The sequence below is a fragment of the Sporobolomyces koalae genome (assembly GCF_050403365.1).
Source record: "Sporobolomyces koalae JCM15063 DNA, S_koalae_JCM15063T_v1_ctg24, whole genome shotgun sequence".
Lineage (NCBI taxonomy): Eukaryota > Fungi > Basidiomycota > Microbotryomycetes > Sporidiobolales > Sporidiobolaceae > Sporobolomyces > Sporobolomyces koalae.
Genome location: NW_027481747.1, coordinates 166,116 through 190,950, shown reverse-complemented (window position 1 = coordinate 190,950; position 24,835 = coordinate 166,116). Strand labels below are relative to the sequence as shown.

Genomic DNA, 24,835 nt, shown 5'->3' with positions numbered 1-24,835 from the left:
ACTCTTGACGCGCGTCGTCATTGCGTAGTACTGAGCGAGGGCCGCATGTCGTCTTGCGGCCAAATGAGGATCAGGAGACTACGCAATGACGACGCGCGTCAAGAGTCCCAAGCTCTACGATGCACAGGATTGTCACTATATCTAGGTGGGAGAAAAAGAGGAAAAGGGTAAGCGATGGTGACCGATGAGGAGAATCAGGGCGACGACGGATATGGGGAGAGGAAGAAAGTGAGCGATGGCGACCGACAAAGGCGACCATAACGAGGACGTCAGTGGGTAGGTTTGCGAGAGCCAGGAGCAGAGGAGCGCCCGTAGAGAGGTTGGAGTGTGTGTGTGTGTGAGTGAAAGGCAGAGACTCGCGAGTAAAGGTCGTCGGACACCTCCAAGGCCATCGTTGAAAGAGGCCGGTCGAGGTGAAGTGGAGAGAAGGGAAGCAAGAGCAGAATCGCCCTCTCTTATCTCTCTTAATCTTGGTCCGCGGTTGATTACGGAGCGAACGTTCGCAAGCGAGAGGTTCGTGCGAATGACGCTAGTGACATTCCTCGCTCGCGCAACTTGTTCGCCTCATCCCACTTCGAGGAGAACGCTCGTCTCTGCGCTCTCGATGCCGATAGTAGTCTACGCTCGACCTGACCCCCTCAGAACTTGAGCCGAATCGATACGATGTCTGCGAAGGATTGAGAAGGACGAGCGTGACGCTTTCGCGCATCTCCTACGCGAACTCGTACGAGTCGTGACCATTTCGTTCCGAGGACACGGTCCTATCTGACACGCGTTCAGGTTTGTCTGTCCTTGAGGAGGACCATCAAGTCCAGTTTTTGTTCGAGAAAAGCGATTTTGCAGTCCCGTGGTCCACGCGCAAGCTAATACTTGCTCTGTGATTGGCAAAGGCAACCGAGAAAGAATGCATCGGGGAATGTCCCATTTTGGGGTATCTTGTCCAACAAAACAAAGATTACTGTCGACGGTTTTTCAATACCGAGGTCTCTTGTCGTCTCCACCTCCATAACCTCCACCTCCCGAGTAGCCACCAGGTCCATTGTCGTACCCACGTTTCTCCCCACCACCTCTCGATCCGTATCCAGAATCAGGTGCACTGACACCTTGGAATCCAGGTCCTCCTCCTCCTCCGAATCCACCTCCAGGAGGACCTCCTCCACCGTAACCACCTCGACCTCCTCCTCCAATACCCGAGTATCCAACTCCACCTTGTTGGAACCCACCTCGACCTCCAGGTCCAGCAGGAGGTGGCATCCCACCTCCTCCACCTGGCGGGGCACCGTAACCACCGCTACCGTGATCGGACAAAAGTCAACACAGTGCGAGACAGCGAAAAGAAGGGTAAAAAGAGAAGAACGAACCCATATCCGCCTCTGCCTCCTCCTCCTGACGAGAACCCACCTCGACCTCCTCCCATACCTCCTCCACCGAAGCCACCTCGACCTCCGAATCCTCCACCTCGTCCTCCTCCTCCACCAAACCCTCCACCCCTACCTCCGAACCCTCCACGACCTCCGAATCCACCTCCACCTGGAGGTCCTCCAAATCCAGTGTTGCCTCCGTACCCACCTCCAACCGGTGGCATGATGGGATCTGGTGCTGGAATTCCACCTAATTGGAACAAGGGTTTTTTGCCCATCAGCGTCGAACTTCAGAAGAGAGAGAGGGATAGTTTTACCTTTGAGTTTCTTGATTCGACCTCCGAGTCCACCCCCTAGTCGACGAGGTTTCCACCCTTTGACCGTTCGACCTCGTTCGACATCGATCAAGAGTCGTTTGCCATGCATCTTCATCCCGTCGGCATCTTTGTACGCAGCTTTCATGTCTCGTTCCCGTTCGTACACGACGAACGCGTACCCTCGACTCTTGCCCGTGTCTTCGTCGACGACGAGTCGGATTCGTTCGATCGTGCCGTACATCTCGAACTCTTTCAACAGTTCGTCCTCGGTCACGTCGAGCGGGATTCGACCGATAAACAACGTCTTGTACGGATCTCCACAGATCTCTTCGTCCGCTGCTGGATCATCTGGTGTACGAGAAAGAGGGTAACTCGATCAGTCGGTGGCTCCAAGATGAAAGCGTCGTGCTCGAGAGAGAGAGAAAGGAGAAAAGCATGCTGAAGAAAACGTACAAGGTTTCGACATGGCTTCTTCTCGACGTTTCTGTCGTTCCCTTCGTCTCGCTTGAAACTGTTCCTCGGCAGAGAGACCGAGTTCGGTATTCGGTTCAGGTTTGACGACCTGAGCCGCCTTTTTCGTAGACGCGACTTTCTCATCTTTTGATGCGTCAACTTTGATCTCGGTCTCGGGTTTTGGTTCCGAATCGACCCCGTTCTCTTCCTTGACAACAGCGACCGAATTGTCCGAGTCGGGTTTGATCGAATCTTGAGGTTGTTCGTCTTCGAGCATTTTGCGTTCTTGAGCATCTCGTTCTTCGCGTACTTGACGCAAGAGTTCAGAGACGACGATCGGTTGAGGTGCTCGACGTTTCGACAAGGATTTGAGGGGGAGGTCGGGATCGCGTGAAGTCGGTTTCAGGTACGGCAGTGCATCGCGCGGTTTGAACAGCTTGAGCAGGTTCGGTGGAAGCAGATGAGTCTGTCCGAACGAGTAAGCAAACAAGGGCGAGCGAGGTCAGTCAAGGGGGGCTCGTCGATGCAATGGTGAGAGCGAGAGAGATGAGACGAGACGAGAGCGTGGTCTGCCGAGACTCGTCGCGCCAGGAGGGGGGATTGCAAGAGGGACAGAGACAGTGAGACTCACTCCGACCATGACGGGCTGAGTGCTCCCAAAGCGGACGCGGGTGAACGCAGCTCGGTAGTGGAGACAGCGGAAGCGACAGCGATGTCGACGAGTAGCGTCATTCGCAAAACCCTCCCCTGAGCTGATCAGTCCCTCGCCGTCGTCGTCGTTCAGAGTAAATCGTGTTCTCACTCATCTCGAACCGCATCATGAAGTTTGTTCTCACTACAGCTGCTGCACTCTCACTCCTCCCTGCTGTCGTGTACGCCGGACTCGAAGATGCCAGGTACTCGGTACGCACTCCCGAGGTTGCAACTCTCGTTTCCGACGTGGAGCCGCTCACTCCCATCGTGCGCTTGCCCTAAACAGACTGTCTTGACCCCAACCAACTTTGACAAGTACTTGCCTCACTCCTGCGTGCTCCTTGCCTAAAGACACCCTGCTGAAACTTTGATTCGTTGCTACAGCGTCATCGCATCTCAATCCGAAGGCACTCTTGGTACAGCCTTGTTTCCTCGGTTCTTGAATTCCCGACTGTGACTGATTGCCAGACCTATCCCAACACAGTTGCCTTCTTTGCTCCTTGGTGTGGACATTGCAAATCCCTCGAACCCGTGTGGACTCAGGTCGCACAAGCATTCGAAGGCGACGACCGCGTAAATCATCCCCTTTGCCTTCACCGTCGCAGCAAATTCTAATATCCCGTTTGGCAAAACTCTCAAACAGTGTAAAGTCGCGCACCTGAACGCCGACGAATCGTCCGCTCGTCCACTCTCGTCCAAGTACGGCGTGTCGGGATTCCCAACTCTCAAGTTTATCGAACCGCCTTCGAAAGGAAGCAAGGTCGAGTCGTACAATGGTGCGAGAACTGAACAGGCCTTGCTCGAGTACTTGAACGAGAAATGCGGTACCGAGAAAGCTCCTGGAGGGACTCTGTCGAAGCTCGTCAGTTTCATCCCTTTCATATTTCGAGATTTTCCAGGTCAGCCGAGTTCGAATTGACATATCCGGTTTTTTTCGATTTCCAGGCTGGAAGGATCCCGAGTCTCGACAACCTCGCACAACACTACTTTGCCCCAAGTTCGACTCGATCCGAATTGCTCGCTTCAGCTTCCTCTCTCGCTTCGACCCTCGAGACAAAGTCTTCCGCCCTCTCGAGTTACTACCTCAAAGTCATGACGAAATACGTCGACCTCGCCGAATCGAACCTCGAAGAAGCGAAATCGTGGGTCGATCGCGAGATCACTCGATTGGGCAAACTCGCGAGTCGCAAAGGACAGATCAAAGTCGAGAAACTCGAAGAAGCTCAAATGAAGAAGAACGTAAGCCTTTTTCGCCCCACTCTCTCGTCTACTTCATTTGGTCTTACAAGGAAGTCCTACTTATTGATGTTTGCAACTATCATTTGTTATCTTGAGAACAGATCTTGGCAGTCTTTCAATCGGCAGTCGTTCAAGCGACTTCAGTAGCTAGTCAAGCTTCATCTACGGTCGTGTCGGTTGCGACCCAAGTGACAGATTCGGCGAGTTCCGTGTTCCACGATGCGAGTTCGACCGGTTCGAGCGTCGTCGCAAAAGTGACGGACCGAGTCAAGGAAGAGCTGTAAAACCCTTTCTCCTGATCGACTTGGATCATCCCGCGCCGATCCCGAATTCTTGGCTTGTATACCAAGAAAACAGGTCACAACTCGTTCCGTTGAAAAGCCTTCAATATTGAAAAATCAAAAAAAAAAAAACATCTTTCCATTTTGAACGCGACTTCTCAAACTCGCGATAAGGGGAAAGCGAAAGTCTGGAAGCAGAGTACCGATTGCGAGAGTAACCTAAAGTGTCTGTTTGCATGTAGCATTTACTTCCAACAGGATGATGAAGAAAGATCTCGAATCAAACGAGTTGAATCTACAAAAGAACGCAAGCAAGGATGGTCTCGTCAGTAACTCAATCTCGATCCTCTTGTTAGGAACGAGGGGGCCAAAACAGCAGACTCACGTAAGAAGCAGGCAAGATCCCTTGACCTCTTGAAGGGATTTCGACTTGAGCCCATCCATCTCCATACTCGAACCCTCGTCCAACCAACACGGCTCGTTCTCCTTGAACGATCGAGATCTCTTCATCCAATGTCGCAGTGTAGTCATATATAGCAACCACTATCAGAAACATGGACAAGTCAGACCTCATGTTTTCCAGATCATTTTGAATATGCGAAGAGAGAAACAATGATCTTTTTGACTTACCTTCTTGTCCCCTCGATTGTGTCACAGATATAGAGGACGGATCTTCGACAAAGTAGGATCCAGGAACAAGTCCTTCTCTACCATCTCGAGTCCTCACTTTGGTCCACCCTGCAGCATCTTGAAGTTCGACGATCGAAACTGAATCTCCCTCTGTTTTTGTGTTTGGCAAGAAGAAGAAAAAAGAAGATCCGAAACAGCCAAAGTCATTTCAGCTTTGCCCCTCCTCGTCTAAAAACTTGAAATGTGGACTCTTACCTGAAACTGTCAATTCTGATGCAGTCGCTGCACAGTAGTCGTAAGCCATCACTGCGGTTGGAAGAGTTTCGTTAGGAGGCGCGGTAGGATTCGAAGACACGCCCCCGATCGGGGGTGGAACGGTTCGACGAGGTGGAGGCCTTGAAGCTGAACCACTACTGGTCATTGGAGCCGACGACCCTATACCTTTTTTTTTCCAACCAAGGAAGAAGCAAAACTTCTGTCAGTCGAGTGTTGCTCGAGACAAGGAAGAAGGGGAGTGGTAAGAGGCATCGGGCAAGACGGCAAACTGACCGGATGAAGTTGAACGGTTCAACGACAAATTCGACATGCTTGCACTCGGCGGCGGATTCGCTCCTGTGTTTGTGCTCGCAGGACTCTTCTTTGATTTGTGTCTGACCACTCCTGCGCCAGGTCGAGCCGTACAGCCCGCAGGAACCTGTTTTCCGTTTTATGGATTGACTGCAGTCAATAACTGGGGCCATGTTGTTCAGAAGTCGGTTTGAGAACTTGCCTTCATTTCACATTTTTTGGCATGTACCGCCATGCCACATTTGTCGCATTTGATCCCTTTGCCCCACACCGACCCTTCACACACGGCACACGTTGAAGGGGTGACGAAACTTGAAGGTTTGAACTCGTGAGGTCGAAGTCCAGTTGAAGCTGAATCTCCTAGAGTCGCGTTGATCAATTCAATCTGTGATCGGTGTTCGGTTTGGGCAATTTCGAGCAAAGTTGTCTCGTGGGTCACCGTAAACAAGTTCTGATAAATCGCGGGAATTCAGATTCCGAATCCAGTGCTGATCAGAATCAGAGAAACGTAAAAGTGATTCGAAAAGGGTTGGACTCACTTCGATGACGGAAACGGCATCTCCTAGACCCCAATCCCGCTCGTACGCTTCCCGGAGGTTCCTCAACCCTCCAATCTCTCTCCGTTTCGTTTCGAACGCTGGACTGACTTCTGAAAGCTTTGTCGTCGACTTGAGCTGAACGTTCTGCAAATACGTGATTGAAGCTGGAGTCGTTGAAAATTCGTCCTTTTTTCGCAAAAGCGAGATGTACTGTCAAATGTTGAAGACGAAGATGTACTGGAAAAGACGTACCGTATCATGCCACACCTGACACTCTTGAAAAGTTGCATCTGGAGGTACTTCCCACGCTGCGAGTTTTGTCGCGCTCCACCGATTGACAAACGTGTCCTGATCCTGTTGCGGGTTGACGAGCGCAAGTGCTTGTTTCGCTTGTTCGACACTGTTCCGAAGTCGTTCGAGTGACTCGAGTTGAACTTGGATCATCTTGTCAATCGAGTGAACAAAATGTACAGTGCTCGATTGTTCCAAAACTTGATAGTCGTCATGCAGTGCAGGCAAGTGTTGGTTGTACAGTTTGTCCTTGGCGACGTTCGAGACGTCAATGTCGAGCAAGTATTGGTTCTTGGTTTGCAACATCTCTTCGAATGCCAGGTCGTAATTCTTGGTAGCTTTCTCGAGGTCTCTACCTTCTTTCGCTGAAGCCTTTTTCTGTCGACACGATTCGACTTGTTCGCAGGCCGAGTAGTATGTCGATTTCGATTTCTCACGTTGATCGTTCGTACGGTCTCGTTCTGATAGCAGTTTTTTGTAATGTTCATGGTGCTGCGTTCGAAAACAAAGCAACGAGACCGTTTTCGAGTCAGTAACTTCTTTGCCCGAAAAAAAGGGGTAAACCCGAGAAAGACGAGATTGAGAGTAGCGGTGTTGTGGTTTACCTTGCGTTTGACGAGTTCTAATCTCGTACCCACCTGATCGAGTACTTGACCAACTTGTTTCGCCTCTTGATCCGCTCTCAATCCCACTTCTCTCGCCTGCAAATCCATCTGTTCAAGTACCGCCGCGAGTGCTCGTTCGAGAGTCGAATCAGTTCCCCCACTTCGTTCGACCGCCTGAGTCGAAGTCTGTTTGCGGTAGTTGCCAATCAAACTCGACAGCTTCGACGAATGGGAAATCGCTTCTTGAGTGTGGGCTTGGAGGAACGAAGCGAACGAAGGCAAGAGGGAGAGGTAGTTGGTAACTCGGGCGTGGACGAGTACCTCCGAGTCCGGAAGCCTGAGCGACGATGGGGGAGGCAGATCGGTTACAAGTCAGATGTTTTGGAACGACTGGGGTCAGCTTTGAGAGGTATCGCTCACGCTGCGCCATAAGTAGTCGACATGGTTGTTGGACTGCGAGGTGGAAGAGCAAAGGCGCACGCGCGTCGAACGCGTCATGGATCAACTTTTCCCACTTTTCGCAACTCGTCTAGATCACTATGGATGCGAAAGGAGTAGGTAATACAACAAGTTCAGCCAAAGTAAAAGGGTAATGCAATCAGAGAAAGTGGGAAAAAATAAAAATCCATTGTGGCCTTGTCACTGCGCAACGGTCTTGTCCTCCGCTTCGACTTGATCTTCCGTATCGTTCGAACCCCACAGTCCCGTCTTGCACGCCAACATCATGACGAGGACGACCGGCAAATGCACAAGACTACTCCAAAACAATTCCTTCGCCCTGCGTTCCTCTCTTCGTTTCCAAAACCTCCATGCGGCCACGGCCATGATCCCATTCGGTACGATACTCAGTGGTACGAACCACATGGTCGTGAGTCCCAACCAGGGCAAACTCGCGCACAACGGGATCAACGCGATCGAGTACCTCAACGAGACGAGGGCGTTTTTGGGAGGGTCGAGGACTGACAACATGCGGTATCCACTACTCGCGTACGAAGATCTCAACGTGTGCGCGAGCGACATGAAGTGCGGGAATTGCCAGAAAAACATGAGCAGGAACAACGCCCATGCTCCTGGTTGAGTGATTGGGTCGAGACTGTCAGTACATGCTGCCCATCCGATCAAAGGTGGGATCGCACCGACGACCGAACCGATCCACGTGTTGTAGATCGTGTGTCGTTTCGAGATCGTGTACAGGGGACAGTACAGTGCGATCGTGAACAGACCGAGAAACGACGACAACGGGTTGATAAAGTACAACGTTGCGAGTCCCAACGAACCCGTCAGGGTTCCGTACGCGAACGAGTGCAAGGGCGTGACGAGACGTTTCGGAAGTGGACGTTGTCGAGTGCGAGCCATTTGCGCGTCGTATGGCGACTCGATCAACTGGTTGAACGAAGCGGCCGAGAACGCGCACAGGGTCGTGCCGACCGTCGTTGGCAACAGGACCGACAGGGTCAGGTTGTTTGCCGGAGATGATCCGAGTGACGAGAGAATCGACGACGACGTGCTCGTCGCGGCGAGAGTCGACGATGACGAGAGCGACTGAGCAAACGCGTCGACCGCGGCTGAAGTGACGGACGGGTCGACGGGACACATGGCGTATCCGGCCATGGTGGTCAACACGACGAGTGACGACAGTTTGAACTTGCCGAGTTGCTTGTACAGGTCGACGTCCTGTTTGATGGTCGTTTCAGGGCGAGATCTCCATCGGATAAGCGGGTTGGGCAGGCCGTTCGAGAGGACCGAAGTCGGGAGGGGCCGAGGAAGCGGAGTCGAGAAGGGCACGAGAGGCGAGGTTGAAGGAGGGGGCAACGGGGGTTCGTCAAGAAGAGGTGGCGCAGGAGATGTTCGCGACTGACGATTCGGCAGGAAGAACAAAGGGGGCCGCCGGTGCGGATGCCGAGACCGGGAGGACGTTGAAGCGGAAGATGCCGAGAGGAGGTCTTCGTGCGCGTACCGAATCCGATCCGGTCGCGGGTCGGAGGACGATGTCTCATGTGCCTCTCGTGGGACGGTTCGCCTGGCTGCGACGGTGTTTGCGGTTGAGGACGCGAACCGATGATGAGGATTGTCGAGGAAGAACGACACGGCGGGAGGAACTGGTCGAAACGTGCGCGTACTCGAGCCTAGTGCTTTACCGAGCATGGCTCAAAAACTCCAAAGCGAGATCGCGTCGAATGAGTTTACGGGCTGTGCGAGAGAGAGCCAGTCGCGAGTTTCGGGAAAAAAGACCTGCGACCAGGTTTCATCGTTTGATCGCCTCCTGCATCACCTCGACACCGACCTTGCCTTCGCCCTTGGAAAGAGATGGACGCGTTCCGTACCTTGACCGGAGGTTCCAACTTTGATCGCAAACGGTTCAAGCACGATATTCACCACTTTCAGCCTTCGACGGTTCCTGGTGCTCCTTCAGCGAGCACCGTGCCTGCCGAACTCGACTTCTTTGCTGCCGAGGCTCCTGTCGAGAGCGAACAGCCCAAGAAGAAGGACAAGAAGCGGAAACGGACCGCCGCTGTCTCGACAGCTGCGACTCCAAGTCAGTTGCTCCCCTGCTAGCCTGCCCATGCTTCGACAATCACACTGATGCTTAAAGATTGTAGTCGATGTCGAGCCAGTCGATGTCGCTGCTCTGATCAGGAAACACAAGATCAAACTGACCGGACTCGACTTGCCCGCACCCATCCCGACCCTCTCCCTCCTTGCCTCTCGACTGCCTACGCCCGTACCGACTCATCATGCAGAAGCGATCGAGAGACTCGTGCAGAATTGGGCTCAGATTGGTATGAAGGATCCTCCTACTGGAATCCAAATGGCTAGTTGGGGTATCATGCTCGCCGTAAGTTCCTCTGTAAAACAAGTCCCACAGATCAAATCATCGCGGAAAGTCTAACCCACTCGAATTTCATTAGAACCGCGATATCCTCGCATGTGCTCCAACGGGTTCAGGCAAAACCTTTTCGTTCATCTTGCCACTCTTGGCCCTCAACCCGCCTCTCGACTCTTCGAACGTGCCTTCCACTTCGCAAGACAAGAAAACTTTGCGACCAAGAGCGATCGTGATTGAACCGACTCGAGAGTTGGCAATGCAAGTGCTCAGGGAGACGAGGCGGCTGATCCACGGCACGCAAAACGAGGACATTGAGGGGCAAGGTTCGACCTGGAAGGTTGGAGTCCTGGGAGAAGAAGGTGTTGGCAGTGTACCTAGTGGCGCTGGAAAGGGCAAGAAGAAGAGCAAGAGCAAGAAAGGGAAAAATACCGAGACCGAGCCAGTAGACGAAGCCAGTGACGCCGAAATCGAGGAAGCGAAAGACGAACCGTACCTGGGTCCGATCGGTAAGTCGTTCGACAGACGGTTTGATGCTGCATGGGGATTCGCTCGCTAATTCGCTCCACGATCACGGGGGAAAACAACCTGACAGACATCCTGATCACAACCCCGCTTCGTCTCGTTTACGCGATCAAGTCCTCTCTCATCGATCTGACTTCGACCACGCATCTCATTCTCGACGAGGCCGACAAATTGTTCGAGCTCAATTTCCTCGAACAAACCGATGAAATCCTCGCGGCGTGTTCCAGACCTGAAGGACAACCTCAAGTCAGGAAAGGCATGTTCAGTGCGACGATGCCCAGTAGTGTTGAAGAGATGGCCAAGAGTGTCATGGCTGGAGCCGGTCAGGGTTTGGTTCGAGCAATCGTTGGTCACAAGCGAGTCTCTCCCTCTCTCCCTCTCTCTCCCGGGCGAGCAACAGTGTCTCACATTCGGAAAATGTGGGGGTGACAGGGAAGCCGCAACTTCAACCATCACACAAGAACTTCAGTTTGTCAACACGGAAGATCACAAACTGCTCTCCCTCCGATCACTCGTCACGAACGGACAATTCACTCCCCCAGTCTTGATCTTTGTCCAATCGATCCAACGTGCGAAAGAACTCTCGAACGAACTCTTGCTCGATGGACTCGCCGCCGATGCGATTCATGCCGAACGGACCGGACCTGAACGAGATCAAGTCGTGAAAGATTTCGCAGAGGGTAAAGTGTGGGCGTTGGTGTGTACAGATGTTATGGGACGAGGGATCGATTTCAAAGGGGTCAAACTCGTCGTCAATTACGATTTCCCTCAAAGTGCCATGTCGTACATTCATCGCATTGGTACGCATTCAACGGCTTTTGTCTATATCTAGTATTTCCTGCATTCTGATCTCTCGATTCTTGTCAAAACAGGTCGTACGGGCAGGGCGGGCAAAGAAGGTCGAGCAATCACATTCTTTACGAAAGCCGATTCGGGCCACCTCAAAACGTGAAATAACCTCTCCATCAGATCATCTTTTTCCTACGCTGATCATTTCTCAACACCTGTCCTCCTCACCAGAATCGTAAACGTTATGAGGCAGTCAGGTTGCGCAGTACCTGATTGGATGCTCGCTCTACCGAACCCGACTCAAGATTCCAAGAAGGCGCTCAAGATGAAACCGATTGGACGCAAAGACATTTCCAAAACGAACGGATCTTCGGGAGGTGCTGAAGTGAAACAAGAAGGAAGGGGGAACAAGAAAGGACCGAAACGGGAGAGGATCATGGGGGGTAAAGGAGGAGTGTTCAAGAGGAGAGAAGGTACGGACGATGGAGACAAGAAAGGGAAGAAGGGGGCTTCCTCCGGCAAGGGCAAGAAGAGTGTTGAGAACAACAAGGTGGCGGATGAAGGAGAGAGGGCGGCGAAGAAATCGAGAAAAGGCAAGGTTGATCTCGACGAGTAGAGCAAGACTTTGGATCTTTCAATTTCGGTGCAACTTCGGAGGTTGCAAGACAACACTATTTCAATTCTCATATAGCGTACATTATTCGTTGGTACTAACAATAAGACAAGACACACTTTCCCCCTAGAGACGAACCAGGACACAACAATCGAAAAGATAAGAAGGAGAAAAACACGATCCTTTTCAAACTTCCGACTTTTCGACATGCTCGAACGAGCCTTGGTACTTGTCGGCAGCAGGAGCGAGGTGAGCCGTAGCTTGGAGGTGGCCTCCTTGGTCAACCTTGGTCGTGCGACGCATGCGAACCTTGCCATCGGCAAAGAGCTCGTCGACACCTTCGAGGGTCAATCCGGCGACTTCGGGGAGGAAGAAGTAGCAGCAGGGGATGATGACCGCGTTCAGCACGGCAAAGATGATCTGATCGAGAGGAAACCGTGGGTCAGATCGACAAATCGAGCGTACGTAGAAAGGGCACCCGAACTCACGTAGTACTTGTATCCGAGACTGGCGATTCCGACGGGAGTGACCATGACGATAAGGAAGTTGATGATGTACTGGACCGCGATAGCGAGGGTGGCAGCACGGGTACGGATAGCGAGAGGGACAATCTCGGACGAGTAGACGAAGGCAGTAGGGAGATGCGAGCCGGAGAAGACGCAAAGGAAGAGGTAGAGTCCGACCGCGGCGACGTATCCTCCAGCGGGCTTGTCCGAGTTGGCGACACCACCGGCGATCATGGCCTGACCGATCGCGAGGAAGAGGGCTCCCCACATCATGAGCTTGACACGACCCACTGTGTTGGCGAACCAACGAGAGCAGAGTAAGCGGCTGCCTTACTACGTGACTGGTATGAGAGAACGCTACTTACTTCGCTCCATGAAGATGAAACATCCAGCAATGCAGAATGCGAGACCGGCGATACCGAGTCCACCGAGAGCAAGCGAAGCCTTTGCGGGTTTGAGACCGATGGAGTCGATCTGCAGTTGGTTGAGCAAGCTCGAGTCAGTCTTCTAAAGATCGAACAGCTGAGAGCCGGTGAATGCTCACGAAGATGGCTCCGGCGTAGTAGGTGGCTGTAGGAGAAGAAGCGAATACTAAGCCCTTGCGCGTAACGTAACGGGATGCTAAAGATTGGAGACATACCCATGTTGATACCAGTAGCTTGCTGTGCAACGTTGACTCCGACGGCGCAAAGAGTTCGGTAGCGGAAGCATTGGTCGTTGCTGAATCAAGCCAAGCAGAGCCGGGATCAGTCGAGTCGCCCTGCATCTCAAAGTTCCATCGAGGCTCACCCGTGGAAGCAAGCGAGGTATCCCTTGGGAGCAGACTCTTCAGCAGCCTTCTCGATGGCGATGGCTTGGAGAATCTCCTCCGTTGCAGCGTTGGCGTAAGCATCCCCGTGAAGGCGAGCGAGCACGGAGCGACCTTCCTCGGTACGACCAGCCTCCATGAGCCCTATAACATGCAAATCTTCCGTCAGTCACGACGCGAGATGAGCGCAAAGCGAGTAACTTGAAACCTACAACGTGGCGACTCGGGCATGAACAGAAGGCAGAAGATGGTGATGAGCACAAAACCACACTGGAGTGCAAGAGGCACCCGCCAGCCAGCTTCAAATGTGTCGGTCGAGAAGCCATAGGTGACCCAGAAGGCCGTCATGAGACCGGTTGCGGCGAAGCAGAGCTCGAGCGACATCATGAGTCCGCGAACTGCAGGTTTTGAAATTTCGGCGACAAAGGTGGGCACGATCGAGGTAAGGATACCGACAGCGATACCGTTCGTGATCCTATTGTCCGCGAGAATTAGGCCGAGCCCACATAGCGCGCGAGCTGGGGTCGAGCTTACCTGAAGGCGACAAACATGGCAAGGTTGACCGCGCCCGCTTGACCGGCAGCACCGATCAGAGTGAAGAGGGAGGCCCAAACGAGGAAAGGTCGTCGTCCGACGCGGTTGCCGATGAAACTGGCCGTCATGCAGCCGATGAAGGCGCCGAGAACGAACGTTGCTAGTACCGCGCCGAGGCTCGCCTCATTTCGGTCGACTCCAGAGACGGTTTCATGCCAGTGCTTGCTGCCCGTCAACGCGTTGGCAATTCCCTGGTCGTATCCGAAGAGGTCTGCGCAATCGCAAAGGCGAGAGTCAGTGCGTGCTGACTAGTGAGCAGCTGCTACTCCCAGACTGAATGGACGTACAGAATCCAGCAGCGCATCCCGTTGTGCAAATGATCTGCAATAGCAAACCACGTTCAACATTTCGAACGGAGCGGGCCAAAAAAAAAAAGGTGGGCGTGCGAGGCATGGCACTCACTTGGAGGGGCATCCCCGACAGGCCTTCGCCGAAAGGTCGCGAGAACGGCTTCATGGTTACGCTGAGCTGGTGAGACGACTTGAAGAGATGCTGCGGAAGCTAGCGTTGATCGAGAAGCGTGAGAGATTGGTTGAGAACAAAGAAGAGTCGAAGATGGAGCAGAAACGAGGAGCCCCTCATATGCAAGCATTACCCCGGAGTTGCAATCTCCGTCGCCAATCAAACCGCAGAGCAATCGCCCCCGAGTCGAGAAAACGAGTACCTGGGACGGATGAGAAGGTCCGGTCCACGCTCGCGGATTCGCATCTTCCCGGGGTCCTTGGGTGTGTCACAAGCGAGCGCACGGCTTCGGATTTGTTACTTCCTCTGCGACATAGTGATCGAGCCTGGACCTTCGCACGGAAGATGCCATGCGCTTCCTCTCTCGTGTCTCTTGTGTCTCGCCTGCGGCGTCTGAATACACGTCGGTTGCATCGGGGACAGGAACAGAGTCGTACAAAAAATCGAAGGCGGATAGTAACAGGATCAGACTCGGGAGAGGAGGGGCAAGGGAATCACAGTCGAGTCCTATCGAGTGCTGATTGCCCCGTAATCCGCGTTGCTCCTCGCAGCAGTTGTGCCCACGCTTGCACCCGTGCCAGACGCGCTCGCTGGGGCAACACCACCAGTCGTCGTCGTTTCAGAAGCGGGCCCGCTCGAGCCTTTGCCCCACCCGTAGAACCCTTTGTTACGAGTACCGCTCTCGGCTTCGCGTGCCGCTGCGGCACGACCCTGTGCGTCGGCTCCTGCAGTCACAGAATCCATTTCACCGGTCTTCTTGCTGATCCCGCCCGATTCGAGCGCTGCCTGCGCGAGTCGCTCCTCTTCCGCGGCACTCGGGTTGCCTGCTTGTGCACGGCGTACGAGAAAATCTTCGAGGAGACCGGCGTTACGGCTGTTGGCTTTGAACGCAGCCTGCAATGCTCAAACCAGCGTTAAAAAGGCGTTCCCCAGGAATTAATTTGAGCGAGACCACCCGCGCAACGTACCATGCCGATGTCACCAACGAGGGGGACGAGTCCGATGGCGAGACCGGCCAATTGATCTGCGAGCGGGTAGAGAGGCGAACGCGCAAGGTAGGGCAGAGAGAAAGTGGAGTAACAATTACTGGTCAGTTCGTAAATCATCAAGTTAGAATAAGTAGTGAGGAGCGAACTGAAAGTCATGCGAGAGGACAGACTGGCGGGAAGTCTAGCGCAGTAACACTGCGTCAGTTTGTACTGTAGGACTAGCTCAACAGTCTGAAAGAGAGTGCTCACTCGGCTTGTCTGCATTTGCGCAAGACGAGGAAGAAACCCAGCAAGAATTGGGCAATGTCTCCCGCACCGCTGAAATCGCCGTTCCGGAATGGGCGCAATCACGTTAGCTTCACCTATCTCTCCCTTGCTATACGTCGGATCTTGTGCACTCACGGGATCAGGCCCAATACAGCTGTCCAACCGAATCGGAAACCACACAGGCTGAAACCTTTGTCGAGGTAATGAGCTCGTCGCCGGACAGAGCGCTGCGGCGAGGTCAATGATCAACATGCGCTCGCCCTCACACTGGTCAGCTGCAGAGAAGGCGCGCGTACCAAGATGCGCTCGTCTCGCTTGGACAAGCCGGTTGGCATCGCGCGTTTCCTCGTCCGCTTCTTGCCCCGCGCATCCTCGTACGTTTCATAGTGAGGGTCGGCAGGCTCGATGTCTGCAACCTTGTTGCCGAACGCCTTGCGTCCGACTTTCTTTGCGACGTAAGATGCCATGCGAGTTCGGGTACTGTAGGTGTGAGGCTTGCTAGGTGATCAGGTCGTCTGGGTCGCGCTACGCTACTGTTTCGAGTCGATTTGGAAGCTCGCTCGAAGATGACGGAGAGGATGAAGGGGGAATTCCAATGAGAGATCGTCCAAAAGTGAAGTTAACATCGATGACGGCATTGACAATTCCGACTAGTCTGCCTGGGTCACACGACGATGCTGCTTGTGCACATTGGCAAGAACTTTCTTTAGCGAATCTGATCGAGTCTTGTGCGCTGTAGGAACCCTGATAGCGTCAGATTCGAGCGAGAAATATCGCTGTGCATGCACGTTGCACCGCCTCCGAATTCCATGCGGGGTCAAATCTTTATCGATTTGGCCAAGCTGCAAATTCGACTAGCCTTCATCTTGGTCTGTTTCCCGCCTTTCACGGTTCACGACCATGTCGCATCCACTCGCCACTCGATCAAGCTCGTCGCTGCCGACTCCGCCGCGCTCGCCTACTGGAATCCGGCCCTCGGATCCCGAAGGCGATATCGAGGCACTGAAAGTCGGCAGCGTGTCTCCTGCGTTGTCTGGAGGCGCTTTTAGTCCACTCACGCCAAGCGATGGCATGCAGCAACAAGCGTACTTTCCCGCGATCACGCCCGTTACATCGCACGACCCCCTCCTCCTCGCGACCAAGGTGCAGAGTGAGGAGCAGATCAGCGAGTTGCGCAAGCGCAAGAACGGCAAGAACACGGGAGCATTCTACTCGAAGCAGAACGCACACATTGCGAGTCTCCTCAAGAGCATGGACCAGCACATTCTCGAAGCAGAAGAGGAGGAAGATGCCAATCGGCTCGCGGTGAGTATCCTTTTAAAAGCCTTTCTCGCCTGAGTTGATTCGCTCAACCTTGTTCATATGCATCCAACAGCTCAAGATTGCAATTTATGGCAGTCTCGTCTGCAACTGGTGAGCTCGTCACTCCTTCGTACCGGGTTATTCCCACATTCAGCAGACAGCTTTATACGCGGCTCGAGCTTCGAGCGCTCTACCGCTCGCGACAGTGCAGCTGACGAATCTATACGATTGACGCAGTGTCCTTGCGGTCCTTCAAATCTATGCGGCAGTGTCCTCGCTCTCGCTGTCCTTCTTTGCCACTGCAGCAGACGCCATCTTTGATCCCGCCGCAAACCTCGTCCTGAACTATTGCCACCGCAAAGCGCAGAAAGTCGATCTGGTCAAGTTCCCAAGTGGTGGCAGCAAATTCGAGACTATCGGCGATATTACGTATTCAGGTGTGATGGGCTCAGTTTCGGTCATTCTCGTCGCGTTCTCGATTCAAGAACTCGCACGAGGAGATCAGCACGACAAAGAGTTGCACATTCCCGCAGCTGTAGTCGTCGGAATTTCGTTCCGTGAGTCGCTCAATCGCTCATTCTCCAGTAGACAACCGACTGAAGGACTGGCATCGCCTGTCGCTCTTAGTTGTCAAGCTCGCGCTCTTCATCTACTGCTTCTCGCTCCGTAGCAAAAATTCGCAAGTTCGTGTCCTATGGGAGGATCAGTATGTCGGAAATCTTGCGCTGTCTTTTCATGGGCATCAGAAGGACTGACGCATTCGGGCTACAGCCGCAATGATCTCTTCATCAATGGTTTCGGACTGTTCACGGCATGTGCCGGTGCCAAGATTGCCTGGTTCATTGATCCGATGGGAGCGCTCATCATCTCCTGTGCGTGCATCTCTACCCTCCCGGCTTTCAGAGTTCCGAGCGCCTCACACTGACCAGCGTATCCTGGCAAGAACAGTCGTCCTCATCTTTGTCTGGGGTTCGACCATCCGCAACCATTTCTACTTCCTCGCGGGAGCTGCCGCACCCCTCGACTTTCAACAACTCGTGATTTACAAGGCGATGACGTTTGCCGAACAGATTGAAGCGATCGATACGTGCGTCGTGTACCACAATGGACCGAGGTACATTGTTGAAGTCGACCTCGTCATGCATGGAGACACGCCGTTGCGAGTCGCACACGATGTCTCGCAGGCGTTGCAAGACAAACTTGAGGAACTTCCACAAGTCGATCGCGCGTTCGTGCACGTCGATCACGAGACGAGTCATGCTCCTGAACATCGCAAGGTTCGATGAATAATGCTCTTCCAGAAGAAAGCTCTTTACCAATCGCTTCCGGAACCGAGTTACCCCATTTTCCAAAACCTGTAGATACTATATTACGCTTGTTCTTGCGAACTTCAATGTACGACTATTTTATCCCCTTCAGTGCTAGTGGGGAGCTTGGATGGACTGCTTGGTCTCTTGATGATGCCAACCATCAGCAGCAAGGCAAGCCCAGAAATTCATGTTCAACTCTGAAGTAGCTTCGGGAGACAGCTTTGTAGTCGAAGGACATTACTCGTCTGCGATGGATTCTGCATGTTCGGCCGCAAAGTAATCGAAGTGGAGGCGGGATTCGGCTGCAGGGCAGGTAGAGCAGAGACGCGTTTGACGCGCTCGAGGTGTTCTATTTCGATGTCCACATAGGTTACAGGACCGATTCGAGGTCGTTCGGGGCGGAACCAGGTGCGCGAGAGAGAAGAGTAGTCGATCAACATTGTCATCGCTTTCGACTCTCTTGTCCTTACCTATCAGCGTTTGCCGATTTCTGCACATGTCGAGCTCCGACAGTGAAGAGGAAGCTACAAAACGGAACCTTGTTCCCCTCGCATCGGTCGATTCGCGTTCACTCAAGCGACAATCGCTCGTGTCGGGCAAGATCAGCAACATAACTCCGTATCGCAACGGACATGCTTCATTTATGCTGAGAGACAGTAACGACAGTCTCACCGTGCGACTCACGGGAGGAGAATGGGCCTCGGACGCAATCAAACAGTTCAACCGAATCGGCAAGCGCATCACGCTTAGGGTCCGGAAAGCAACGGTCGAACCTGTACCAGATCGCAATGGTAACGGGGATAATTTGAAGGCGATGTTCAGACTCGTCTACTCGAACGGGATCGAAGGAAGCTGGGACGAGGATGGAGACCAGAGTTCGTTTGCCATCAAAGGTCCGTTCGCTCACTTCAATTAGCTTCTTGTCAAGACCATCGCTGACTTTTCTGAGATATCCGACAGGTAATGCACCGACTCAGTCTGAGCGATACAGCACGCAATCGACGAACCCGCACGCCCGACCTTCATCGAGCTCGACCTCGAAGCATCAACGTGCGCTTGCGAACTTGGCCCAACCTAGTCCAAAGAGCCAAATGACTCTTGATGAAGAGATCCTAGCGGTGCCTTCGACGAACCCCGAGAACCCTTACCGTGGCGTACCACGAAAGGCTAACCCCGTTTCGGATTCGGAACAAAGTGAAGACGACGATGAACGATTGCGCCCAACACCGTCTGCGCAGTCGGTGGAGCACGAACCGAGAACTTTCAAGAAGCAAAAGCTCGAGAACGATCAGCCTCGTGAAGGCAAAAAGAAGCGCGTCAAGCGTTCCACGCGTATCGAATGGGGCATGTCTTCGGTAAGCGTGGTCGTTTTTCGGTAAAAGGAGAACCTGACCATGCAGTTGCGGAAACTGAGCTTGATCCGGGAACTAGGCGCGATCCAAGCTCGAATACAAGCCTCTCAGCGCATACGAAGATTCGGGCAACTGTTCCAAATGCAACATTATCGCCATCGCAGTGAATCAGCGAGAGATCTACGCTACTCGAAACGGTGAGCCTCAGCCTGTTCGCCTGTTGATACTTTAAAAGCTGAAACTCGTTTCCTCCTTGTCGATGGTGCGAAAAGACTATTGCGCCGACATCTTGCTCTACGATCCGACCTGCACCAAAGCCCCAATACGATTCTGTCATTTCGGCCCTCGAGATGCTTTGCCAGTCTTTGAGAACGGTGATATCCTCATTGTTCAAAACATCAACGTGAGTTCCGTCATGACCCACTGCCCGATCGAGGAACACGGTCTGACGGCTTTTCGTCGCTTTTTTGCGAGCGCAGTGGCAGAAAGATCGCAAACAATTCACAGGGTTCAGTTCGCTCCGAAATGGCAAATTCGTGGTGATCCCTTCCGAGCTCGCGACGACGTATTGCGAAGGGCAAGCTGCAACGTTCGTCGACAAGCTCAAACGGTGTCCACAACGCGTTGCGACCGTGACGGAAGACGAACTGTTGTACGTGCGAGACATTGCGAAATGGTCCAAGAAGCATGATGTTGTAGGGCACCACGTCGCTCCTGGGGAAGAACCGAAACCTTTCAACGTAGTCGAAACGAGTTCGAGATTGTCGAAAGGAGGGACAGGGAGGAGAGAACTGGTAGAGATCCGCCAGTTGGAGCCTGACTCGTTCTACGATGTTCAAGGAGAGGTGAGCCTTTCTGCCTTGTTAGGTAGATCTACCGTTTCTCACCTCAGGTTTTTCCGTTGTCGGGTCATCCCCTACCTCTCTGTTCCAGATTGTCAAATTCTACAATCGAGAAGGAAGGCGCACGTTAGAAGACAATGATTCGGTTCAACTCTTCTTGACCGACTACACTCGCAATGACCAAATGATGCGGTACGAAGACAACTCGGACGTTCCAATCCCAGGTCAATACACGCTCCAAATCTCGGTGTACGGTCACCAAGCGCAACCTCTGGTGAGGTTCAGGAACGAGGAGGAATTGATTGGCAAGGTCGTGTTTTGTCGCAACGTGAGAGCGAAGAAGACGGAACATGGATTGTTGGAAGCGACCATGTACATTGATGCGAGATGGAAGGACAAGAGCGATGTCATGTTTAGGTCTGGCAAAGCTCTCGAAGAAACTGAATGGTACAAAAAGTTCAAGAGGTGCGCGCCGGTTCTTTTTCCCCGCTTCCACGAGGGCTTCTCCGTGGCTGATTGAATTTGGATGCGCATCCAGACGGAAACAAGTGTACAAGGCTTCGAGCATTGATGACAGGCTTAATCGCGAGAGTTTGACGACCGAAAGTCTTCCAACATCGACATCAAACTACGACAACCCGTTTGGTGAGGAAGCATCGACACTAGTTCCATCAAATGATCTACAAGAGGCTAACACGCTTGTATGACAGGTGCGATTTTCGACACGATCGGACTCGAACGACAACCGATGGCAACGATTGCTGCGATTGGAGGTTTGACTGGAACGTTTGTCTTTCGAGCTCGAGTCTTAGACTACAAACCCGACACTCTTGAAAACTTTGTCGTCGCATATTGTACTACCTGTCGCGCTCCGTAAGCGTTTCTCTTTTCTCCTGTTTTTCAAAACCGGTCGAGCTACATCGATTTACCAATTGCCTACAGTTTATTAGCGGGTATGAGCAAGTGCATCGATCATGACGATGAAGTGTCTTGCATGTTTCAATTTGCGCTCCTGCTCGAAGGAGAACCTACAACAACGTCGAGTTCTGCAACTCTGCCTCGAATCCTCGTTCAAGTATCGGGTCGTCAAGCCGCAAGTGTCCCTTTCCCGTTACCCTCTTACATAGAACAGCCTTTTTCTAAATGTTTTCTTTTGTCAACAGGATGCCTTGTTCCCACACTTGTCGGCAAAACAAATCTTTCGAGATCCCGTCACTCAGTTACCAAAGTTGTCACAAAGACTCGAACCAATCTTGGGGAACCTCTTGTCGATCAAACCTAGACTCACCTCAAACTCGACGACGACGACGATCTCGGAGAACGATTTTGGGAATTGGTTCGATTTCGTACTTGAAGCTTCCAGGGATGGCGAATCAGCGAGTGATCGAGTTACGTGGACGTTTTGTCAGGAACGAACGAGGTTTTGACGGAGAGGGATCCAGGTTCATGAGGGGGAGGAACGCGCTCGAGTCTGGGCTGTTCATGACTGCATTGCATTCTTGCACGCTAAACACGTTTGCTTGGAGAGTCTTGATCGGGACCTGAAGCATCAACGGACAGAAAGTGCTGCTGCTTGCATGCACAAAAGGTAGTACACATGATGGCAACATGTACATTCGCGTCAGGAGTTCAAGTTCTAGGAAAAAAACAGGTGTTTTGCACACAATTGGAGTCCCATCAAAGTAGTTCCGCGATCTAGTTGACGACTTTGAACCCTCTCTCTTCTCCTCGTGCTCGTTCCGATCCAACCCTGATCACGCCTTGGTCACTCGCTCCCATCCTGATCCTCAACCCACTCCCCTGTCTACCTTGTCCTGGTCGATTCCTCCATGTCTCGGAACCCAATTCTTGAACTTGACTCTGCGACAGCGGTTTGATCCCGACGAGTTCCTTTGCTCTGAGGATGTAACCTTGGTTTGTGGGATTGATGGGTACGATCGAAGACGAGAGTCGTTTGTACAGTCCTAGCGAAGCCAACGATTGTTTGATCGCGGGGTTCAAATGCAGTGGAGATCGTAGAAGGGTCACGAGGTAGTGTGAAGACTCCTGTGATGACGACGAAGGTTGTGCTGCAGTTGTGTTTGAAGTGACAGGAGTCGAGGAAGAGGATGAGGATGCTTGAGAGGAACCGAATCGGGTTCCAAACGGTTGTCGCGCCGTGCGGACGAGGGATTGAAGAGACCTTTGCATTCCTAGTTTGACCAGAGTCGGGCTATTTGGTTGGCGGTGAAAGGGGTTCCAAGGCCGCTGTTCGAGGGGGAATTGATCGCGAAGCAGATGAGAGGGAAAGTTGACCATTTCCCGCCAACGCCTCTCGTCCCCACCTGACCCCCTGCAGTCAGCCGTCCAGTACCCCGTTCAGTAACCCACTCTTCGGAAACAACGACATCATGCCTCCCAAGGTCAGTCCCGCCTGGCTACTCGCTCGCAATGGGGCACGACACCCGCGGAATGCTGATCAAAACTTCAATTGGTTTCCTCTCCCCTCGCCCTCTCGCTCACCTGTCGTATTCGTATCTCGGATCATGAACTTTGACTCGCACAGAAGCAAAAAGCTCAAAAGATGGACCTCAGTGCCTTCTTGGCTGATGAGAGTGAGTCTTGCCCAATTTCCCACGCGACGTACTGCATGTACTGACCCCCTCTTCTCTCTCTCGCGTCAGACACGGGAGGTTCTTGGGCCGACGAGATGGACACTCTTCCCACTGGACGTGAGTACCCGATCTTGTATCTCTTTATACCCCAAAAGCGAGCGCGAATCAACTGACATTTACTTCCCTCGTTTAACGCTTGCAGCTTCTGGTGCCGGAGCCGACATGGGTGGAGTTGGACTCGGAGGTTCTCACCTCAGTCGCAACATGCAAGGTCGCGATGGACCTGGTGGTGAGCATTCTCTCTCTCGAAGGAACCCCCCTGCAAACTAGACTTGGGCTGACCTCTTTCTCCGCAAACCCCAGGATTCGGAGCGCGTGATCGTTACGACGATGGACGTCCTCAACGAATCGAAGTCCCGATCCCTACCGAACCTCCTTACACGGCATTTGTCGGAAACTTGACGTTCGAAGTGATCGAAGCCGATCTCGAAGACTTTTTCACGGGATTGTCGGTCAAATCCGTTCGACTCGTTTCAGGTCAAGATGGCAAACCTCGTGGAATCGGTTACGTCGAATTCGAAACTGTCGAAGACCTCAAGAACGCTTTGACTCTCTCTGGACAAGACCTCGCGGGTAGGGTGGTCAGGATCTCGGTTGCTGAAGCTCGTGCCGCTCGTACGGGTCGTGCCGATGAAGCCACTTCGTGGGAACGTACCGGACCTCTCCCTTCGCTCGGAGGAGGAGGACGTTCAGGTGGATTCGGAGCTCCTAGGTCGGGTGGATTCGAACGTCAAGGAGGTGGATTCGATGATGTCGAACGAGACGGTCCGATCCGTGGAGGAAAATTCGTCCCTTCTGCACCCGCTCCCGACCGTGGATTCGGAGGAGGGTTCGCATCAGGTGGACCTAGGCCAGACCGTGGACCTGGATTCAGTGGATTCGAACGTGCTCCTCCGGTCGAGATCGAACGAGAAGGTCCGATTCGTGGCGGCAAATTCACTCCGAGTCAACCTGAAGCTCCGAGGAGGACTTTTGAACCTAGTCGTGCCGATGAAGGACCGTGGGCACGTGGAGGTGCTCTCCCTCCTCCTCCGGCTGGTTCCGAACGAAGAGGGTTCGGATCTGGATTCTCTCGAGAGAACTGTCAGTACCCCTTTCTCTATTCCTCTGACGAATCGAGAGAAATGGGAGCACTGAAACTTGTACTGTTTAGCTTCTTCCGAGATCCCGATCGCTCGTCGTCCTTTGCAACTCTCGGCTCGCAGTGCGTCTACCACCGCGATCGCACCTTCCTCGACCCCGGTCAGTCCCTCGGCATCTGCGACCCCGAAATCGAACCCGTTCGGAAACGCGAAACCGATCGACACGGCGACGAAAGAGAAGGAAGTGGCCGACAAACTCGAGAAACAACGTCAAGAACAAGCAGCCATCGCTCAGAAAGAACGAGAGGAACGTGAACTTGCCAAGAAAGAGAGCCAGGACAAGAAGGAAGGTGACAGTGGTAAATCGGATGGAGATTGGGTTAGGAAAGGTCCCCTTCCGCCTTCGACTCACCGTCAAAACTCGGGTGGAAAGAAACCTACTTTGGCACCTCCCGTACCTATCGTTTCGGCTACTACCAACAACAAGGATCAACCTCCTCATGCGGCTAAACCTGCACCTTGGGGATCGAAAAAGACCGACAGCACGGATGACATTACTCGAGGTGTCGAACAGACCAAGATCTAAATTCAGTTTTCACGGGTTCAAAAAAACAGGGGGAAACAAAAGGATCCGGGAACAGAGTACCTATGAAATTTGTAATTTGAATCAAGGCCCCCTCTCCTCTCTCTCTCTTTCGATCTTTCGCCTCTTTCGCCTCAATGGACACGAGATCTTTGTTCTCCATCATGATATCTGTTCTTTTCTTATTTTCTCTCTCTCGATGATCTCACTTTGAGCGATTCATCAACCGATCGCATCTCTTCTTTTCCGTCCTTCTTTCTATCTTTCCATCTCCTGCCTGTTTGACTTTGTTCTTCCGGCATTTTTTTCTTTCCCACGTTGATATAAAAATTGGAATGGTTTACGTTCTCTTTAGAT

The 24,835-nt window shown here is 52.8% G+C and overlaps 11 protein-coding genes across 11 annotated transcripts; 5 read left to right on the top strand and 6 right to left on the bottom strand.

The window, feature by feature from the left end:
- Positions 1 to 972: 972 nt before the first annotated feature.
- Positions 973 to 2,771, bottom strand: JCM15063_005465 (U1 small nuclear ribonucleoprotein 70 kDa; the record flags this gene model as incomplete). Its single annotated transcript, XM_076679599.1, has 5 exons — positions 973 to 1,291; positions 1,362 to 1,611; positions 1,679 to 2,026; positions 2,132 to 2,597; positions 2,763 to 2,771. 5 exons carry the CDS (start codon positions 2,769 to 2,771, stop codon positions 973 to 975), a joined length of 1,392 nt encoding a protein of 463 aa, XP_076533321.1.
- Positions 2,772 to 2,950: 179 nt separating this feature from the next.
- JCM15063_005464 (endoplasmic reticulum resident protein 29) lies at positions 2,951 to 4,347 on the top strand (the record flags this gene model as incomplete). Its single annotated transcript, XM_076679598.1, has 7 exons — positions 2,951 to 3,034; positions 3,111 to 3,139; positions 3,209 to 3,240; positions 3,309 to 3,397; positions 3,468 to 3,686; positions 3,770 to 4,063; positions 4,165 to 4,347. 7 exons carry the CDS (start codon positions 2,951 to 2,953, stop codon positions 4,345 to 4,347), a joined length of 930 nt encoding a protein of 309 aa, XP_076533320.1.
- A 277-nt stretch (positions 4,348 to 4,624) lies between these two features.
- BZZ1 (Bzz1p) lies at positions 4,625 to 7,419 on the bottom strand (the record flags this gene model as incomplete). Its single annotated transcript, XM_076679597.1, has 10 exons — positions 4,625 to 4,639; positions 4,730 to 4,887; positions 4,975 to 5,124; positions 5,230 to 5,415; positions 5,524 to 5,668; positions 5,744 to 5,992; positions 6,081 to 6,266; positions 6,333 to 6,863; positions 6,977 to 7,313; positions 7,397 to 7,419. The coding sequence occupies 10 exons, from the start codon at positions 7,417 to 7,419 to the stop codon at positions 4,625 to 4,627; spliced, it is 1,980 nt and encodes a 659-aa protein (XP_076533319.1).
- A 196-nt stretch (positions 7,420 to 7,615) lies between these two features.
- Positions 7,616 to 9,121, bottom strand: COX10 (protoheme IX farnesyltransferase; the record flags this gene model as incomplete). Its single annotated transcript, XM_076679596.1, has 1 exon — positions 7,616 to 9,121. One exon carries the CDS (start codon positions 9,119 to 9,121, stop codon positions 7,616 to 7,618), a length of 1,506 nt encoding a protein of 501 aa, XP_076533318.1.
- Positions 9,122 to 9,283: 162 nt separating this feature from the next.
- On the top strand, positions 9,284 to 11,730 carry ROK1 (RNA-dependent ATPase ROK1; the record flags this gene model as incomplete). The annotated part of the gene is made up of 7 exons (XM_076679595.1): positions 9,284 to 9,512; positions 9,592 to 9,812; positions 9,886 to 10,309; positions 10,396 to 10,681; positions 10,758 to 11,125; positions 11,198 to 11,273; positions 11,346 to 11,730. 7 exons carry the CDS (start codon positions 9,284 to 9,286, stop codon positions 11,728 to 11,730), a joined length of 1,989 nt encoding a protein of 662 aa, XP_076533317.1.
- A 183-nt stretch (positions 11,731 to 11,913) lies between these two features.
- JCM15063_005460 (uncharacterized protein) lies at positions 11,914 to 14,091 on the bottom strand (the record flags this gene model as incomplete). Its single annotated transcript, XM_076679594.1, has 10 exons — positions 11,914 to 12,147; positions 12,216 to 12,523; positions 12,599 to 12,707; positions 12,778 to 12,803; positions 12,874 to 12,953; positions 13,023 to 13,185; positions 13,254 to 13,516; positions 13,576 to 13,846; positions 13,923 to 13,956; positions 14,038 to 14,091. 10 exons carry the CDS (start codon positions 14,089 to 14,091, stop codon positions 11,914 to 11,916), a joined length of 1,542 nt encoding a protein of 513 aa, XP_076533316.1.
- A 513-nt stretch (positions 14,092 to 14,604) lies between these two features.
- Positions 14,605 to 15,820, bottom strand: JCM15063_005459 (uncharacterized protein; the record flags this gene model as incomplete). The annotated part of the gene is made up of 6 exons (XM_076679593.1): positions 14,605 to 14,991; positions 15,066 to 15,121; positions 15,233 to 15,267; positions 15,336 to 15,404; positions 15,489 to 15,580; positions 15,650 to 15,820. 6 exons carry the CDS (start codon positions 15,818 to 15,820, stop codon positions 14,605 to 14,607), a joined length of 810 nt encoding a protein of 269 aa, XP_076533315.1.
- A 433-nt stretch (positions 15,821 to 16,253) lies between these two features.
- JCM15063_005458 (cation diffusion facilitator family transporter) lies at positions 16,254 to 17,941 on the top strand (the record flags this gene model as incomplete). Its single annotated transcript, XM_076679592.1, has 6 exons — positions 16,254 to 16,658; positions 16,729 to 16,766; positions 16,893 to 17,212; positions 17,283 to 17,361; positions 17,427 to 17,527; positions 17,604 to 17,941. 6 exons carry the CDS (start codon positions 16,254 to 16,256, stop codon positions 17,939 to 17,941), a joined length of 1,281 nt encoding a protein of 426 aa, XP_076533314.1.
- A 520-nt stretch (positions 17,942 to 18,461) lies between these two features.
- JCM15063_005457 (uncharacterized protein) lies at positions 18,462 to 21,586 on the top strand (the record flags this gene model as incomplete). Its single annotated transcript, XM_076679591.1, has 10 exons — positions 18,462 to 18,858; positions 18,926 to 19,320; positions 19,397 to 19,514; positions 19,590 to 19,720; positions 19,797 to 20,162; positions 20,251 to 20,624; positions 20,698 to 20,804; positions 20,870 to 21,032; positions 21,102 to 21,258; positions 21,323 to 21,586. The coding sequence occupies 10 exons, from the start codon at positions 18,462 to 18,464 to the stop codon at positions 21,584 to 21,586; spliced, it is 2,472 nt and encodes an 823-aa protein (XP_076533313.1).
- A 268-nt stretch (positions 21,587 to 21,854) lies between these two features.
- On the bottom strand, positions 21,855 to 22,349 carry JCM15063_005456 (uL30 family ribosomal protein; the record flags this gene model as incomplete). The annotated part of the gene is made up of 1 exon (XM_076679590.1): positions 21,855 to 22,349. The coding sequence occupies one exon, from the start codon at positions 22,347 to 22,349 to the stop codon at positions 21,855 to 21,857; it is 495 nt and encodes a 164-aa protein (XP_076533312.1).
- A 200-nt stretch (positions 22,350 to 22,549) lies between these two features.
- On the top strand, positions 22,550 to 24,481 carry TIF3 (Tif3p; the record flags this gene model as incomplete). The annotated part of the gene is made up of 6 exons (XM_076679589.1): positions 22,550 to 22,561; positions 22,705 to 22,753; positions 22,823 to 22,870; positions 22,956 to 23,042; positions 23,117 to 23,896; positions 23,967 to 24,481. The coding sequence occupies 6 exons, from the start codon at positions 22,550 to 22,552 to the stop codon at positions 24,479 to 24,481; spliced, it is 1,491 nt and encodes a 496-aa protein (XP_076533311.1).
- Positions 24,482 to 24,835: the final 354 nt, after the last annotated feature.